Source organism: Pseudonaja textilis, chromosome 1, assembly GCF_049901715.1.
Source record: "Pseudonaja textilis isolate UNSWEBS1 chromosome 1, rPseTex1.2, whole genome shotgun sequence".
NCBI classification, from domain to species: domain Eukaryota; kingdom Metazoa; phylum Chordata; class Lepidosauria; order Squamata; family Elapidae; genus Pseudonaja; species Pseudonaja textilis.
Window position 1 is genome coordinate 87,815,796 of NC_141990.1, and position 20,179 is coordinate 87,835,974.

The window sequence follows — 20,179 nt, forward strand, 5'->3', positions numbered from 1 at the left end:
TAGTGAAACTGAAGTTCTACAGGTAGTCATCGACTTACAACAATTCATTTAGTGACCGTTCAAAGTTAAAACGGCACTGAAAAAAGTGACTTACGACCATTTTTAACACTTATGACTGTTGCAGTCTCCCCATGGTCATGTGATTTACATTCTGATGCTTGGCAACTGGTTCATATTTAAGACAGTTGCAGTGTCCCGGGGTGTGTGTGTCATATGATCCCCTTTGGCAAGCTTCTGACAAGCAAAATCAATGGGGAAGCCAGATTCACTTAACAACCATGTTACTAACTTAACAACTTCAGTGATTCACTTAACAAATGGGGGGAAGAGTCATAAAGTTATAAAATGGGGCAAAATGCACTTAACAAATTTTTCACTTAGTAACTTATACGTTGGGCTCAAGGGTGGTCGTAAGTCAAGGATTACCTGCAGTGCTACTGCTTTATTGAGCAATAAATAAAGTTTTCAAAGGTAAAATAAATTCCTAGTTTCCTGCTTGCTATCTTTACTATCTAGAACAGGGGTCTTCAACTTTGGCAACTTTAAGACTTGTGGACTTTAAGACTTATAGATTTCAATTCCCAGAATTCCACAAGGCTTAAAGTTACCAAGGTTGGAGACTGCTGATCTAGAAAACAAACCTGTGATATTAACATGCTTGAACAAAAATTCTCTGTCTCTCTCTCTCTATGTGTGCATGCATGAGTGAGTGAGTGAGTATGAGTGTGTATGTGTGTGTACGTGTATGCATAAATTTGTATGTGTATGTGTAAGGTGGAGAACAGTGTATAAAATGATCAAAGTATTTCCTTGCACTGGAACATGGGTGTCTTTTAGTTATAAATTCTGAAAGAACTGAGTCATAAAAATAACATCCTGAAAATGTTCAATTTAAAAAAAAAACCAGTGTGAATGTATTAAAACATACCAATTCCATGTATGCTATCAGGAATATATGCTGAGAATTCAACAAACACTTAATATTTTCATATAATATCACTCAGTTAGCTGAATTGTGAGCTGAATATTTGGATCGGTATGCAAAACTACTTGAGACTTGCCTGTATGTTTTTAGAAAGGCTGAGATTTCTGATGAGGCAAGCCATATGGCCAACAATTACTGGGTCTGTTCTCCAGGTAAGCAACAGTTCCCCCAAAGTTTGCAGCATCTCATCAGACATCAGGGCATCCTGCAAAGATTAAAGTAGCACTTAAAATACAGTAAGAGCACTTTTAAAATAACAATCTGTGTGGGATTAACCCAAATTTACAAAATTGGTATAATACAGCTGCAGGTGCAAAGCAATGTTGCACCAAAGAGCCAAGGTTGACCAGGTTCATCACAGACAGGGAGGGAAAGGGCCACAGCATCTCTGTGTAATAATACCCAGTTTTGGGGCGGGGGGGGGAACTGTGCCACTATTAAATTGTTAAGCAATTAAAAAAAAGCCAGTGAGCTGTGCTAACCTTACAGTTGGTTAATTCAACAAACAGCAATATAAATACTTCCACTGAGTACAAATCATTCAAGGTTCTATCCAATCATGGATAGCTTTTTCCACTACTGGTAGTCCTCGACTTGCAACCACTATTGAGCCCAAAATGTATGTTGTTAAGTGAGGCATTTCTTAAGTGAGATTTGCCCCATTTTACTGCCTTTCCTACCGTGGTTGTTAAGTGGTTCACCGCAGCCATTAAGTTAGTAACACAGTTGTTAAGTGAATCTGGCTTGCTCTTGTTCACTTTGCTTGTCAGAAAGTCGCCAAAGGGAAATCCACATGATTCTGTGACATTGCAATCGTCATAAATCTGAGTCGGTTGCCAGGGGCTTGAATGTTGATCATGTCACCATGGGGATACGGCAATGGTTGTTGGTCATAAGATACATATTTCAGTGCCGTTGTAACTCTGGTCACTAAATGAACTGTGGTAAGTCAAGGACTACCTGTGCGGTAGTAATGAATAAAACTGACCACGAGTCTAACAAAAAGGAGGCCTGCCATTAATTTACTTATCAATTTGAAAAAAGTCTCAGGTGGAAACCGGGAGAGACAAAGGATCTAAATAAGCAGCAGGAAGGAGAGAGCTATTAACCTACCAACGTAGGTACAATTTTAATAATAAATATTCTTTATTTGCAAGGAAACTGATAGACAAGTAAAGTTAAAGAAGGTATACCTACCAAGCTAAAGATAAAATATAGTGCGGAACCGAGTAAACCGTGCTGAGTATCAGAGTAATAAGGAAAATAGAAGAAAAAGGTGCCATCTCAAGAGACGGAACAATAGTAGAAAGCATAGTAGAAAGTTTATGAATAAAAACCCTGTTAACTAGATACTCCCCCGTCTCCCCAATTAAATTCTATGAATTAAAATATCCAAAGCACTATCGTACCTCTGAATAACATAAATTGTGAACCCTTCCTGTCATATAGATATACGAAGCATGCCTGTTTGAACATTTGTCCTATCCCAAATGCTTTCAATCTCATAAGCGATCCAAAGGCCAGTGGTATTAAGAAAATGTGTACCTGGTTGCCTGAGTGTTGGGATAATATCTGGAGGAGAATTACTGAATTCCGCTGAATCTCCTTATTTCTAAATGTCAAGAGAGGAAGAAGACGGGACTGGATATGCATAGCAACAAGACTGGTCAGAACAAACTCTGCAACAGAAGAACACTCCTTAAGGCTGTCTGCCAATCAACCAAAATTGTTCTGCAAAGAGAACTTGAGAATAAAGCACATCACCAAGTTTAATAAGAGTCAAATTAGTTCAACTGTCTCCTAGAAGCAGAGAATTCTACGCAATATCAATACAGTGGTTAGATCCAGAGTTCTGTTTCATGAAAAATCACCAGAAAGACAAACCAAACTTAATATAAAAAAGCTAGCCTCTGATCAAAGTAATTAAACCATGTTCACCCTGATCTCACTAGAAGTCCAGGTAGTATTAATATTAGCATCAGAAGAAAGCTTAAAGTAGTTGTGCCCCCTTCTGGCATGGACTGGAACACAGAGAGCTCATTCAAAGCCAAGGAGACACATGACAAATCATCATCCAGACTGAATAACATCTTCAGAGGGGTATAACAGACAGATTAGCCACATTTACAACCAAATATTGTAGGCATATGGACTTGTAAATTAAAGTCCATTCCATAAATATTGAAAGCTGAAAGGTGCCCGTTTACTGTAAAATGTTTAATGTTTATGCCTGCATACAGCTAGTCCTTGGCTTATGACCACAATTGAGCCCAAAGTTTCTGCTGCTAAGTGAAACGTTTCTTAAGTGACCATTTTATGACCTTTCTTGCCATGGATGATAAGTGAATCACTGCAGTTGTTAAGTTAGTAACACGGTTGTTAAGTGAATCTGTCTTCCCCATTGACTCTGCTTGTCAGGAAGCCGCAAAGGGCGATCACATGACCTCACGAGTCAGTTGCACAGCATCTGGATTTTGATCATGTGATCATGGGGTTGCAAGTGTGAAAAACGGTCATAAGTCACTTTTATCAGTGCTGTCGTATCGTCACTAAGCAAACTATCGTAAAGGACAGTATTCTTCTTTCAGAAAGGCAATATCTGGATCTGGTTAATTATGTCGAGGAACAATATTAGCATGCATCAAAGGTGTATGGGAGAAGGAGAGAGGAGATATCACGGAGGCTCAGTGCTTTCAGTAGTGTGGCCCCAGTTACACTGGCACATGACCCCCTCCCTCATGTGTTTGTTAACCACCAATTCAATCTAGCGCTGGAAATAGATTCTCCACCTCTGCGTTAGGTTCGCTACATACATCAAATCTAAACATGAACCTGGGGAGTGAATGGCTTGAAGCTTTGCAGAAAATTACTTGCAATACAAGAACAAAAGTAACACTTTGGGTTTTAAATAGGACTGCTGGTTACCTGAATTTGTACCATGATGGGAATTTGGGCTTGAATTCATGTACAGACTTTAACAGAGTGAACTATACTAATAAATGTGTCAGTTATAGAATACAGTTAGAGATCACTGCTTCACTGATGAAGAAGCAAACTGCTAAATTCTTCTGCAAAACACCTGTGTTTTTGTGTGCATTTCTCCCACAAATTAAAATCTTTGTGAAAGAGTAATGATGCCCCTTGTTTGCAATGCCATTTTCTGTTAAATTTTATAATCAAATGCCCTGTATATCCATTACGCTATCCAATGTCAAAAGTTAAAAAAAAACCTCTGAAAAAATAGAAAGATTAATAGAAAGTTGAAGCAAAGATTTATAAAGGACATTGCTAGCCAGGTGGCAAGAATCCAAGAAAATCTAAGAGGAAATCTGACAGTAGTGCTTCTTTATTAGGGCCAAAGTAAATAAAGACAGGGTCCTTTCTCAAATATTTCATCCACCAGAAATCAAATGCAAGTCCCACTGAAGCAGGGGAGGTCGTGGTGTTATCATCATCAGATAAACCTATTGTTGGAGGAAATGTTCATCTGGGTTCAGTTCCAAGTGGGAAGAAAGACGCTAGAAACATGGAGGCTGCTTGGAAGGATGGACAGGACCACATGGTTTGGTCCTGGGTAGCTGACGACATGGAGTGGAGAGGGAGATATACGTATACCCTCTCTTAGGCTTTGAATTTGCTTCCTGTTCCTGTGAAAGAAATGTATCCTGATTGGTTGTCAGATTCCCATGGATGTAGCGGTAACTGTGTAGGTTGTCTTGAGTCCCAGGCTGGGTGATGTAATCTTTCCAGGTATCATGTTGTGAGATGGTTAGAAGGCTAATCCTATCATGTCCTGAGGGCCATGTCTTCATCCCATCACCCTGGAGCTGAAGTGGGGCGGGCAGGGAGCTGTAGGGAACTTTGTCTTTAAAAATAAAGACTTTCAAGACAAGACTGGACTGCCATTTGCCAGAAATGGTGTAGGGTCTCCTGCTTAGGAGGGGGGTTGGACTAGATGACCTACAAGGTCCCTTCCAACTCTGATTATCTGATTCTGAACATGTTTCTCCTTTTCTCATCCAGGGAAATATAATAGTCTGCCTTTTTAGTATTTCCTAGAATATTTCATTCTTCTAGAAGAGGGGTGGGTGCTAACTTTCTACTCTACTAAGCAGAGCCAGTTCTGGGGGAGAAGGGGTTAAGGCACCAGCTTATAAACCAGGAGACCACGACTTCTAGTTCCACATAAGCCACAAAGCCAGCTGTGCGACCTTGGGCCAGTTCCTTTCTCTCAGTTCTAGGAAAACCGCCTCTGAAACTCTGCCAAGAAAACTGCAGGGATTGGTCCAGGCACTTGTCAGGAGTCAAGACTGACTTGAGGGCACCAAACAAAGAAACCTATTCTGCTTTTTCCCATGTGTAGGCTGTGCTGATAGGAGAAGAGGTGCTTTGTTCACATTTCCATGCATTACAAGGCCTCTCTTCTAAAAGATTTGCAGAGCTGTTGTTACAGAAAAATCTTTTTTCCCCTCAAATTTCTCTCACTGTTATATATTTTTGATGGGGTCGCTGCTTTTTTCCTCACCCAAAGGATCAGATAGGTGACTCTTTTTTTTTTTGCTCAAGAATGATCTAATAGTGCATGCGACTTGTTAGAAAAAGTAGCATTGAAACTAATTTTTATTTAGTTTAAACGCACATAATTTAGGATTATAAAAGTGTGTGACTTGGCAGCTGTAATCCGTATTGATGACCTTGAATAGTCTATCTAGAGCAATCTGGATTTAAACACACACAGAAGAATAACTGCATTATAAGAACATAATAAACTGCAGAATAGTTGCAAGATCAGGGACAGTTTATCACCAAACATTTCTTGTTAGCTCCTTCTAATTATTAGTATGAAACTCTAGTCTGATAAAATGTTTTTCCAATTCCTCAGTGCCAGAAATGCATCTCATGTACCAAGCCAATCTTAACATTTTGTAATAATATTATACATTTAATATTAAATAGTGTGATACTGGTATTTTTTTAATGAATAGAGGGCTTCCAAGAAAAATCACCCTAGATCATGTAGAAGTTCTTATAGCTGGACTTAGAATAAGTGGGCTGCTCTTCTCTAAACCTGCCTGTCTGGTCTGGGACATCTTTACTGCAAGTTTTATTAAACCAGAAAAAGCCTCAACACAATAGTGTGCCTGAAACCAAAATATAAGATACTTCCTACTTCACAGAGTAAAGAACAAGCTGAGGACATTCTTTCCAAAGGCTAGGCACAGTACAAAATAACACGTGTGTGTGTGTGTGTGTATGTGGCATTTTCTATTCTGTATGACTGGGGTACTGGTGTGTTTGTTGCCTGCTGGCAATTTTTCTTTTACTCCCATATTAGGTCTCTACTTACCATTTGTGGCCAAATTCCTGAGACAAATACAAGCCTGGTTTGAAATCTATTTGAAGGAAACAAGCAAATCAGGAGGTGAGAAAAAGAACTCTTGTCTGCAAAAATAAATTAAATGGCTGACAGGTTCATGTTAGTTTTATTTGAACACTTTCTTTATCACCAGGATATCTGGGTGGAATATGCTTGAAATATGAGAAATGTGAGAGTAAAAAGATTCTCTGTCACAACATAACCCAGCTTTGATACTTTAAAACTATACCATCAGTGTTTTACTTTCTGTATGAGAGTAGCTTTTGTGGATTGATTAAATAAATACTGTAGTTCGTTGCAGTCCTTAAAAATCCTGAAATATCCTCCACAAATCTTCCCAAAAGACCAAATCATTTGTTCTACCAACGTCAGTCATAAAATCACTGTCCATGTCTTATAACCTCCCAGGTAGGCTGCAGACAAAGTATATTTCCCAGACCAAAAAAGTGACTGTTGACATTTGTATCCGTATGATGGCATGAGAAAACAGCATCATCTTTTTAAACCTTGATTCAGACTATAGCATTGCATTGTGAACAAGTTCATGGTGGCTCTTTTAGCAAACCACATTCTTTGTTCAATATCTTAAGCTTAAAAGCCTAGCTTAAAAGTTTGCTCTTTTAGGGGAGCCTTCTTCTACCATGTACCTTCCAGATGAATTATAAGGTCCATGATCCCAAATCAACATGGCTACATTCAGCACATGCAGAAAGTACTAAGATAGGAAAAGCAGTTCCAAGGAATTATGGAGGAAGCCCATTCAACAACTCCTCTATTTGGACTTTTTCATATTCCCACATTGGGAAATGTATTTTAAAATAAAATATGAATAAGGACATTCAAGTATGGAATTGTAAGCATATTTATATTCCATTGAAATCATGATATCTTTTGGGAGGGAAAAAAAAAACCTTATATGACTTAACTTCTAGAAAAATGGCAGACAATACTCTTGATCATTATCCAACAATCCCGAGCTTTACCTTGTCCACATCAGAAGATAGGAGAGAAAGGAGAGTCTGCAGAAGAAACCCATCACCAACGTGAAGCATGGCTTTGTGGTGCTGTGAATCTGTAGCCACATTGCTGAGAGCAGCACAACTGTAATACTGTAAGGACAGAAGACAAAATTGGTAGATGCAGTTGAAGAGACAAGAGTTGGTCTACAATGGATGGGAACAATAAATATCAGATTGTCTCTGGTCTACCCCTGAATAGCATGTAGTAACTTAGTAAGAACTTTTGACTCATCACAAAAGCAATGAAAAATATATAAGGAGTTTGAGATTGTGACACTTATGGACTAAATTTCTAAAACTGAATTAAGAACCCATCACATCACGAAGGACCATAAATGGTTGAAGTTGAGAGCTCAGGATCCTCTCCAAAGCTCTAGGATGTCAAATGAGAACATTGTAAGCAGTGAATTCAAATGGAATTGCTCAGTTTTTGAACAAATAAAATGACTGCAATAGGTGTGAGGATTCTAATACCAGAGCTGAGATTTGAGAGAAAAGACCATATGTTATGCTAATATAATACTTAAAATCAGTTTTCAATAGTTTCTTATGGAATGGATGCCATGGTGTAGAAATATGTTCTTTTGCCTCTTTGCAGAAAACACAAAAAAAAGTACAGAAAAGCACATTAAAAACAAATTAAAAGACTCAAGGACCATCCCACCCCTGAAAGGACCTAATAGTAAAGACTGCAATGATGACACCATTAAAGCCAACCTCTTTAACACATTCTTTGGCTCAGTATTTGTAAACAGCAATGGATCATGCCCAGTATTTCCTAGCTGAACCACAGAAAACTACAATGATCTAATACATATCGTTTTTACAGTGGACAATGTTGAAAAAGCACTATGCAATCTAAAACCATCTCTATCTATTGGACCGGACGGAATATATGCCTACTTCTTAAAAAAGCTATCCACTGCCATAGCAGAACCTCTAAGCATAATCTTTGAAAAATCTTTCAGGACCAGCTCCTTGCCTAACCTATGGTCGCAAGCCACGGTCATCCCCATGTTCAAAAAGGGAGACCCCAGCCTAGTTGAAAAGTACAGACCAATCCGCTGCGTCACCTGTAAAGTCATGGAATCAATTATTGACCAATCCATTATCCTCCACTTAGAGACAAACAACCTACTCTCTAATAAACAATTTGGTTTCAGAAAAAAAACTATCCTGTAATCTACAATGCTTACACTGCAAAAACATATGGACTACACAACTCGATCAGGGCAAAGCAATAGACTCAATCTTCATAGACTTCTGTAAAGTCTTTGATTCAGTGGTACACGACAAACTACTCCTAAAACTAAAATCTTATGGTATCTCTGGACACTTGCATAACTGGATAGAAGCATTCCTGTCAGAAAACAAATGGTCAAAATTGGGAGCGTCCTATCAAATTATGTACCTGTCAACAGTGGTGTCCCCCCAAGGCAGTGTTTTAGGACCAACTCTCTTTTATATTCTACATAAATGACCTGTGATCATATTAAGAGTAACTGCATTCTCTTTGCTCATGATGTAAAGCTATTCAACACCACAGACAACATTGCTACCCTTCAAAAAGACCTCGACTATGTATCAGAATGGTCAAACAAATGGCAACTTCAAATCTCAACAAATAAATGCTTTGTCTTACATATTGGCAAAAAAAAATCAGAAAATAAAATATAAGCTGAATAGTCAAGACCTTGTTGATGATCCAAACTCTATCAAGGACCTTGGAGTACTCATCTCTAATGATCTAAGTGCTAGAGCCCACTGTAACTACATAGCCAAAAAGGCATTAAGAGTTGTTAACCTAATCCTACATAGCTTTTTCTCTGGTAATATCACACTACTATCACACACTACTATCACACACATACAAAACATTTACTAGACCAATACTCGAATACAGCTCATCAATCTGGAACCCGCATTACATATCTGATATTAACACAGTTGAGAAAGTCCAGAAATATTTCACAAGAAGAGTTCTCCACTTCTCTACTCATTGCAGAATACCTCATGCCACCAGACTTGAAATTCTAGACCTAGAAAACCTAGAACTATGTCGCCTTTGGTCTGATCTAAGTATAGTATATAAAATTATACATTGCAATGTCCTACCTGTCAATGAATACTTCAGTTTCAACCATAACAATACAAGAGCACACAATAGATACAAACTCATAAACCGCACCAAACTTGATTGCAGGAAATAGGACTTCAGCAACAGAGTGGTCAATGTCTGGAATACTCTAGCTGACTGTGGTTTCTTCCCCAAACCCCAAAAACTTTAACCTTAGTCTGTCTACTATTGACCTCACCCCTTTCCTAAGAGGTCTGTAGAGGGCGCGTGCATAAGCGCACCAACGTGCCTACTGTCCCTGTCCTATTGTTACTTTTTATTTTTTTTATATGTATCCATTTCATGTATTCATAACTATGTTTATACTTATACCTGCTTGACAAAATAAATAAATTAATAAACAAACATTGAATGAAAATGAAAATGGCTTCCAAAGCTTCAGCGGTATCAGCTGGGGGCAATTCCATATGAAAGCTTCTTTACTTTGTTTCCGGTTGGGCACTGTAACAACTTTCTGAAAAAGGAAAAGTGACTACAGTCCGTTTAGATGGAGCTGATCTTACATAAATTGGGACTTAAGTGATAAACTAAAATTCATATATCTATTCTGTGCGGTTTATATGTATGGAAATCATTGCCTGCCTCAATTACTTCTTTCCACCTGAAGATCCTTGATGTTCTTCCAAATGAATTTCTATTAGTATTACCCTTAATCCCAATATAGTAATTTTTTAAACTTGAGTGTACAAAAAGGAAGATTGTAAAAGAAAGTTTGGGGGAATCTTCCTCAGGCATTTTTTTTTTTTTACAATAATGCAGCAACTTTCGGAGTGGGGACAAATACCCTCTACTCCCAAGTTATCCCACAGTTGTAGGCACACATTTGCAGTGGATGAGGGCAAAATGTTCAGGCCCATTTTTTTATATGGTAAAGGGATTTAAAGATATCCCAGGGATTTAAAACATCTATTTTGCCCATAAAACATGAAACACCTCACACCCACTGACCCACAGCCAGAAAAACTTTTGAAAGGGAAGGAGGAGCACATCACTTTTTTTTTCACAGCATATATTTCTCCCTTACCACAATATTGATGGAAAGAAAATCAAATATTTGTTCAAAGCTTAAAACTTAAACAGAGCAATGGCCATCCGTGATTATGTCAGACAAAAAGTCAAGGACAAAAAGTAGTGCTAAAGTTGTTCCAAAGTACGTTTTTTCAAGCATCTGAACAAATGCAGCAAACAAGATCACATTTGCTTAAGCTGCTATGGTGTCTCTCACAATTTCTTTCAAAATATGAACAACTGGCTCTCAGATCAAATAGCTCTTATCTTACTCATCCATAAAACTTTATTTTAAGTGTCAGTTACCATCTATAACAAGGGTGTCAAACTCAATTTCATTGAGGGCCGCATCAGGATTGTGTTTGACCTCAGGGGGCCGGAGTGGGCATGGCCAGGATGAGCATGCCCAGCTTGACGTCACTCGTGTCGGGGGAGCCTGTGGTGGCCCGAGCGCTCTGCCAGCGAAAACAAGCTAGCAAGCTCAGTTTTTGGCTCTGACGGCCTCCTGCAATCCTCTGCCAGTGAAAACGAAGCTCCCCTGGGCCAGATCTAAGGACCCTGCAGGCCAAATCTGGCCCCCGAGCCTTGAGTTTGACACCCCTGATCTATAACGTGTCAGTCTTGTCTTTTTTGTTGTGTCTTTTCAACTTGGTTGAGGATTCAGGTTCTGTCAGGGCAATTTTGAATCCAGTGATGCATTATGTTTCCAGAATCCTCAGACTAGTGTTCATGGTTTAGTATGTTCAGTTTCAGAAGTTCCAACTGACAGGATGGATACAAATTTTACCTGAACTTCTGTGTCAGAAGACTCTAATAAATGGGTGAGAATTGGGAGAGCACTTTGACGAACCAAAACCCTTTGGATCCATTCTGTAAAGGAAGAGATTAACACTCAAATGGCATCTGTAATCATTTACTTGGATCTTACCACTGCTACCTAAGTATGTACTGTACCTAAAAATGAAATAAATTGCATTTTCACAAAACTATACCTGCACCAAAACCAGTTTATTTTACTGCTATTTTGTGCGCATAGACAATGTTGCTGGGTAACATTGCTGGGTAATTACTCTGTTAGCAAAAGCTGCAAATAGAATTAAAAGAATATGGCTATTTTATTCTGCATGACAACAAAATCTGGACTGCATATCATAGAAAAATATGTCCTGATGAGGTAGCATTTATAGTGGACTCATGCAGTTATTAAAATGTGTCTGGAAATGATTGTACTATAAATAAAATACTATATTTCTTTAACATGTAAAATGGCAATACAATGTTATTAATTTAATACATTGACAAAACAATAGTGTTCATAAAAATCTCCCCTCCCCCACAACCCACAGACAGAATACAGCTTTAATAGTTAGCAACCAGCTTCACAAATTTACTCTTTGCTGCATAGATTTTCTGCATTTCCTAAATTAAGTAGGCACTAGTGTTTAACTTCTTTAACTGTTCTCTAAACATTATTGAAATAGAATTCTTTATAGAATTCTTTATTGTCCAAGTGTGATTGGACACACAAGGAATTTGTCTTGGTGCAAATGCTCTCAGTGTACATAAAAGAAGAGATACTTTCTTTACAAAGGTTACCAGAATGTCCTCAATGGAACCTATCTCTAATCCTCTTTTTCTTACTATTCTTGCATTTGGCATAGTTGAAATAAATCACAGCTGTCACATTACCTGATCGTGTGAGGTTGAAAATAGCTTGAACAGCATTTTGTTGAACACCAATATCGTGAGATTTAGAAAGGGAAAGCAAGGGTATAGTTCCTCCGGCTGCTGCAATTGCATTCCGACAGGCCTCTGAAGGAAGCAGCAGAGAAAAAGATAAATTAAGGGAGGCTTAGCTTTGTTAGGAGATAGCTTGGGAGTAATCATTCAAGATTGGAGACTGAACATTGGGCCAAGTCCTCAACTCTCCAGCCATGGTTTTGTGTGCTATGAATATCACTATAAGCCTACAATGAGAACTATTGCTACAAGTTGCCTTGGGATAATAACTGACCAGAAGTTTTAATCAATCAAAATGTGTATCTTGAAGTGCCAAGCTGGAGGTTGAAGGAATGGGGAATGGAATGGGGTATGGCAACAGAAGAAGCAAGCAGCAAAAAGAAGAGAATTTAGCTGCCTGGTTGAAAGCTCCTTTCAAACACCAGTTAGCTGAAAATGTAATAAAAAGTCAGGCTGACTTGAGTTTGAGTACCAAGCCTTGAAATCTGAATGAAGTTTTGAGACTGCCATCTTCTTTTCTCTTGATATGTTGAAGACACTAGCCATGTAACACAGTAACATTTCTTTGGGCACAGGATGATTCTGTAGAACAGATTCTATGGCAACTGTTGCAATAAAATGGTTGGGCATTTATAAATGCAGTGCCTATTTGGGAGGGAGAAAGAATACTCCAGAGAAACTTGAAGGGCCCATGGCTACCTCATCATAATGACCACCTCTTCTTTTTCTGAAGATCTTTGAAGATCTCTATAGATCTTGCTCTGCATTCCAAGATGAACTAAAGATAAACAAAGCAAGTAACATTCCTAACCATGCAATATAAAGGTACATATCTGCATAATTCAGCAGTTATTCAAATAAATTGGGGTGTATCTGTGGAAAAATGAAAGTATACATAGCTGTAATCAGTGCAGTATAATAATTATGATGTTGAACTTGGGCTAGAGAGAGCTAATTTTGATCCTTCACTCAATCACCATACTGGGGGGGCTTTGTGGCAGTCATTGTTTTCAGCCCATCTTCTCTTTTATAGAGTTGTTTTTGAAGAATAAAACTAGGGGAGAGTCAAATGGATGTAGATCAGAGTTCAAAAAGTAAAGGAAATAACTGCGGGAAATGGAATTGTTGCTGAACTTAACCACTACCTTAGGCTTGGGAGCCCTGCTCACCTGAGTCAGCCAGCATCATTAAGCAGGTACAGGAATTCCCCTGGACAGTGATATCATCCGATTCAAGTAGCTCTAGGATTGGCTCAAGTAAATCCATTTCTATGACATGCTCCTTGGTTACTGTTTGTAAACAAAGGTAGTAGTAAATAATCTTAAACATTATTATAAATTCAATGCTAAATAAATTTAATAGTAAAAAAATCTTAAATACAAAGTTTAAAATGCAGTAGTGAAGAAATTTAGTATTTAAATAATACTGAAGGAAGCAAAAAGCTACTGACATAACTCAGTACTACAGAAATGTGTTCCATTTACTACAAAGTAACATCCACTTTCAGAATTCCTATGAAATAAATCATTTCATTGGGGCAAGAATCTAATAAATTTATTATCGGCTACACACTTCAGGCAGTGGTGGAATTCAATTTTTTTTTACTACCGGTTCTGTGGCCGTGGCTTGATGGGGGGGGGTGGCTACTGTAAAATCTCCAGTCAGAGGTGGTATTTGCCGGTTCTCTGAACTACTCAAAATTTCCACTACAGGTTCTCCAGAACTGGTCAGAACCTGCTGAATACCACCTGAATACCAGGTGCAAAAAAACTGAATGCCAAGGGCTATATGTGCTCCTGTCAATCTTGACTTGAGTTTTATTGTCCCCAAATCACCAGCAACTGTGATCAAAGTACAATTTTAATAGGACGAGGAAAATTATTCAACACGATTATAAGTTTTACCATACTCATTTTAATTATATGTAAATGAAGTAAAAACAAATGAATTTATAAATATGTACAGTATATTTAATCCAGTCCCTTATCAGAAAAAAACATTCTGCACTACTGAAGCATTTCCCTCCCTGCAAATGAATCTTCAGGGCAGTTCAAAAACCAACTTGTCATTCTTTAGGGGCAGAGTTGAAAAGAACTCACATTCTAGGCAGGTGTCGTATTCAACTTTCTCAGAAAAAGAGTTCTTGGTTATCCACTCACCATTTCCTTCTAATAAAAAGCTGAGCAGGGATAAGGATGAAATCTGCTGCACCTCCAAATCATTAGACTTCAGCAAAGCATAGTATGTTTCCAAATGCTCTTGGGACAGATGGATGTTTAATGCTAAAATTAGAAGAAACATTTGAACATTCAGAACAACGATCCTTTTGTCTTGGAACTGTGGATGTTAAAGCATAGAAGAAGTCATAACTAGGAGATATCTTAGTCCACTTTCAGAAGATGCCTTCCACCAATCTATCCTATGTAAACCATCCTGATTTATACACAGTGAAGATAGCAATGCATTCTACCACACACCAGCCTTCATACACATAAACTTCTCATGTAGCAGCTTCTACAATTCCAAGGCAAAGCCTCACAGTATATTGTATTATAATTTCATGCTTTCCATAGGAGCAAGTTGCTAGAATCAAGACAGAAAATTCTTCCAGGATCCCTTGAGCTTCCATGCTAGAAAGAGAATTTTAATCTCCTCTACATCCAGTGTATAAACTAAAGAAACAACCAGCCAAAGTGTGCCCTCCATTAAGCATCTGATTGTATGGTGAAAAGTATAGCACCGTTCCTGTGAAGAGCACACAGAATTAAGAGTAATGTGACTCCGTCCTCAGAGGCTGAGAATGTGTGTATGCACCTTGCAACTGTAATCTTAACTTCCACCTGAAAGTGAAGGACTTCATGTTACAAAGAAGCCCCTCTCTGCAAGTATAAGTCCTATTTAATTACATGTTTGCTACCCTAGTAAACAGCTGCTCATTAGCAACTGAACTTATCATGTCTCAAGAGATAACATTCCGCATCAGTGATGCATTTTGATCTCTCCAAATGAATCTTCAGGGCAGCTCAACAACCAAGTTGTCATTCCTTAAGAGCAGAGATGAGAACAATTTACATTCAAGTTCTTGAAAGAAAAGTGGGATTTAATCTGAGAATTAAATGAAGCACATCTATAGGGAAATGGTTCATTTAAATGGCATTGTATATCAACTTTGTATATCATTGTATATCAACCATGCTAATTCTGTAAACCGCTTTGAGAGGGCTGGAAAGCAGTATAAAATGGTATATAAGTCTAAGGGCTATTGCTATTGCGAACTTTATATATGATTTTTTTTCCTCTTTTTATATACCAACCTTCCCAGAGTCTTGTGAATCAAGGGTTCCCCCTTCCCTGATACTTCTCAATATGCAAGCCAAAGAAAATAGTTTAAGCATTTAGTTGATGGCTGTCTGCTAAAACAACGAAGACTGGGAAGCTTGTGAAGTCCATCCGGGAAGAACTAAAAATGCTTATTCACAGGGAATATGCACATCTAAAGCTTGTAACAATTCTGGGCGGTTAGAAAGCTGATAAAAGTAATAGACATCTTACATAGCTCAGCTAGAAATTAGGAATAGGGGTGGCCTGGAGCAAATAGCATGTATACTACATGTGTCATGTTGCCATCATGTGACATATTGCAACATTTTTCCCTTTGCGGAGCTGGGGCGGGCATGGCCTGCGTGTAACGCATCTGGCCTGCAGGCTACCAGTTTGACACCCCTGGAACATTTTTCAGCCAAGGCTTAAGAATAGGGACAGCTAGAAGCCAATAAGACAATTGTTAGATCATTACTAAAACGTTTATTAGGTGATTTGTTTTATATATCCCACCTTATCCTGCTTTCTGCTTTAGTGAGATTGTATGAAGCTTCCTTAATCCTTTGTTCTGGGTCCTGCATTTTGCTGTCTGGGACTCCTTTTGCTGAAGTGCTTCAATAAAAGGGAACAAAACGTGCACCACGTGTCTGGTGTTCTTCACTGGCTTCGGCAACAGGCTCAGACTCAAATTGGGGACAACATGGTCAGGTAATGTTGTTAGGTCATGTAAAGGCAGAGGTGGTATTCAGCAGGTTCTGACCAGTTCTGGAGAACCAGTAGTGGAAATTTTGAGTAGTTCGGAGAACCGACAAATACCACCTCTGACTGGAGATTTTACAGTATCCTTCCCCTGCCACGCCCACCAACCCACGCTCACAGAGCCGTAGTAAAAATTTTTTGAATCCCACCACTGTGTAAAGGCCTCAGTCAGTCAGGATTCTTTTCTCTTCTTTCTGCCTCATTCTCTTCAGCTCTCTAGTTTCTATCAAATGAGACATCTATCTGTTGGACTGCTGCTCTCTGCTGTAATTTTCACATTGACTAAAATCTTTTGTATTTACACTGATGCCTCATTCACCTTGCTTTGATTTACCTTATACCTGTATTATCTTACTACAATCCACCATAACTCTCCTTACTTAGCAGACTCTAAATCCCTGTGAATCCTAATATTCCATATAATGGTGTTATGTATGAAATTCTAATGTTAGTCTACGTTTTAATAATCCATCCATGTTCAGCTGGAGGGAAAGTGCTTTGCTTTCCTAGTTATTACAATGCTTACTTACAGTCTTGGCTTATGTGTAGATAGTAGAGAGCAGCAAGCATTTGCAAGCCAGGATGATCAGAAAATGCCAAGGTCTTCAAGGCCTCTAAAGAGATCTTGCCAAGTGATGACATTTCAAAACCTTAAAGAAAAATATAAAAAGAGATTCTGAATTGTGTCAGAAGTAGTGGAAGTATTGAAGAATCCACAGAACTGAAATAAGTAGGTGGAGGGTAAAAAAAAAAACACCCTCTGACATTAAAATATTATCTGCGCATGCTTGAAAACATAGTGGATAAAACTGAATAAGCAATTGAAAAGATGCTCGCCTTGTTCTTAATTCTTTTTACAAAAAATAGTTTAGCATCCTTCCCTTCCCTTAGTTACCTTTCCTTCAGGGTGTAATTTCCCTCTATTTTCCATCCTTACTGATTTTGGGTTCAGATTCTCTTTACTGAGAGAATATATAAACTGATCTAAATGGATTTAGATTTACAATAACTAAGATTTCATTCCTCCAGGAGTTATCACAGTCCCACCAACAAAATCATGTAAATGGCCAAATCTACTCTGATGAAATTATGAATTTGTGATGCTGAGTATGGAATCATATAGCCAAAAAGGGAAGTAAATACATGCTTAATGGCTATGGAGATTTTCAGTCATCCAGGTCATGGTTGTCCCAAAGGTGATTTTTCAAAAGGCAACTGGACTATTTTGGGGGAAAATAAAAGTCCAGTTGCCTTTTGACAAAGCACCTTTGGGATAAGTAGATGCTTAAGATTATCCGAATATATCTAATAGGAAAAATAATCTGGAAAGCAGCAAAGTTCTCCAATAATTCAGTGAGAATTTTATGTGTTTAGAAACTATAAAATGCTGAGTGACTACAGGGAAAGTTAATGATAGATTTCAACCCTATATGCATTTTAAGAGTTTTCTATAAATTATTTTAAACTTAATTTACAAAGGAAAGGTAGTGATAAATTAAAAAGGATAAAAACCATCATTATGCATCTCTTTATTTTTTAAAAAATGACTTTTCTAGGTATGTATAAAAATTCTTTATGTCTTTGTGTGTATGTGTGTCCCCATAATTAATTTGCTACTAAATTTCAGATATCCCAGATCCTAACATTAGGAATTTCCTTTTTTAGAAGGAGTCTGGAGAATGTGGTAATGAAATTAGAAAAGCAAATCTTTTTTGTACATCTGAGAAGATTTGTTCTAAGAAAATAGTGTTTGGTAAGCTACGGTTGATTTTGCCCTTGTTATTGTACAACAGTTATTATGTGCCATCATGGTTCATTACTGAACCCAGGGGTTCTTGCCCAGCTAAGGAATAAGAATGCTTGAATGAAAATGTAAAAGTGCATTGTGGCAGCTTTAACAACAAAAATCAAGGTAATTGACATGTAAACAAATCTCTGCACATTTAAAAGCAGTGATTTAGTCAATAAATCGAGAATCGAGAATCAATTGCCCAATTATTTTTTGGGATGCTTTAAATTTTGGCTTTTTCTGTTTCACCATTATTCACAAAAAAGAAAACAACCAGGAACACAAATAACATGACTCCCTGAACTTACAGTACACAAGCAAAGCAACAGAGTTGTAACAAACAATCCACATAGTTGGCTGACACACTTTCAAAAGCAGAAATGTCTCACCTTTTTCAATGTGTTGCAGAAACTCTTGGGCAGTTTCCTCTTCATAGGGATGAAGAACAGGTTGGTAGAGCCGCCTCATTTCAACATTTTTCCGTTTTAGGCAAGGGCAGTCAGCAATCTGAGCCAAACACTCTCTAATGTCAAGCAACAAACCTGACAACAGTGTTTTCACTGAGACAGCAAAGTTGTAAAGCAATTGAACACACTTGGTACACAGCTGACCCATTTTTATTTTCCAAATCCAATAGAAAACCCAGGAACAAAAAGGAAGGGAGCGTTTATACTTTGTTTATTTTATTGTTCATATATTCCTTGTACTGGAAATTTTTGATCTAGATAATGCCAAACATGATGTGGATGAGTTATTTAAAAGTTCAAATTGTTCCCGGAGTTCAGACAGAAAATCTAACTCTGCATCTAACCACTCCAAATTAAGCCTTTTCCTCTATTTTAGACTGGAGAACAATAAACAATTAAACAAAACTGTAGCATTCAAAATCACCCTTTGTCCAGAGTCAAACTAAGGCTATTAAAAGAAAGCACAGCAATCTTAGAAAGCTAGCAACAACTCCCAGGATAACAAAGAAAGGTGATGCTTATATAGAATGACATCACAGGTCAGAGCAACGAATATATTGGTCCCCACCTCCTTAACTGATCAGCCAATCAGTGGAGAAGAAAACAAAAACTTAAAACAGGTTGTTCCAGTTTCTTCCAGACAAAGTAATAGTGCCCTTTGACTGGCACAAACCCAGAAAGGCCCTGAATACCTTGTGTCTGCAAAAACAGAAAAATACACCTGTTGGAAGAAATATCCTTCTGGGTTCAGTTCCAAGTGGGGAAAAGGACACTGGAAACATGAAGGCTGTTTGGAAAGATGGTTTAATGGTGGACAGGACCACATGGCTTGGAGCTCGAAGTGAAAAGGATGATCACATGCTTCAAGGTGAAGGAAAAGATCAAGAAGGAGGAGAGCTGGAAGTGTCTGGTTTTATACCCTCTGTTGAGATTTGAATTTGAGCTTGTAACTAACTTTGTAGGCTTTGTCTGGACCATATGGCTTCACCTGGGTGCTGACTGATACAATTTTCCCAGATTGTGAGAGGGGTAGAGGCCTTTATTATGTAGAGTACTCTGGCCTAGGCCTTAATGGTCCATTAGCAAAAGGTGTGTGTTGGGGGGGTGAGTTTCTGCCTCTCTGAGGTGAGTTTCTACTTCTGAGTTTCTACTCTTTTTTAGGGGAAATATTCTGCCTTTTTAATATTTCCCAGGATAATTCATTTTTCTAGGAGAGGGGTGGGTGCTAACTTGCTACGCATATATATAAGCTCCCTCTTGCTTATTGGACTGAACAAAAAAGATTAATAGTACACTAACTTTAGTAGTGAATGTATGATAGAAATTAAAATTTGATGCATCTTGCTTTCTTTTTTCTCATCATAAAGTTGCTATGAAATTTGTACCATGCAAATACAATGTGTAACCATAGTAACTAATTGATAATTACCATATGGTTTAAAAATAATAAACTGCCAAAGTGGCAAAGGATAGATATGAAGCAGCTATGCATTTGCTATTTGTTCTTCTTATGATACCCTTGCATATCCTTATATTTTATTTCCCCCAATTCCTCCATATTTGCTTTCACTTGTATT

General features: G+C 38.1%; 1 protein-coding gene across 2 annotated transcripts in view; it reads right to left on the reverse strand.

Annotated features, from left to right (window-relative positions):
* LOC113439617 (uncharacterized) overlaps positions 1 to 19,131 on the reverse strand; it is a 31,855-nt gene extending 12,724 nt beyond the window's left edge. The window contains exons 1-10 of one of the 2 annotated variants that reach the window (XM_026705552.2): positions 18,525 to 19,131; positions 16,877 to 16,996; positions 14,426 to 14,548; positions 13,436 to 13,555; positions 12,216 to 12,338; positions 11,314 to 11,396; positions 7,346 to 7,471; positions 6,333 to 6,378; positions 2,531 to 2,664; positions 1,062 to 1,190 (exon numbers count right to left, since the gene is read on the reverse strand). In XM_026705552.2, coding sequence (XP_026561337.2) covers positions 1,062 to 1,190; positions 2,531 to 2,664; positions 6,333 to 6,378; positions 7,346 to 7,471; positions 11,314 to 11,396; positions 12,216 to 12,338; positions 13,436 to 13,555; positions 14,426 to 14,548; positions 16,877 to 16,996; positions 18,525 to 18,750 — 1,230 coding nt within the window. In that variant the 5' untranslated portion in view covers positions 18,751 to 19,131. The remainder of the gene's footprint in view (positions 1 to 1,061; positions 1,191 to 2,530; positions 2,665 to 6,332; positions 6,379 to 7,345; positions 7,472 to 11,313; positions 11,397 to 12,215; positions 12,339 to 13,435; positions 13,556 to 14,425; positions 14,549 to 16,876; positions 16,997 to 18,524) is intronic. The other variant, XM_087940477.1, reaches the window with a different exon arrangement.
* Positions 19,132 to 20,179: the final 1,048 nt, after the last annotated feature.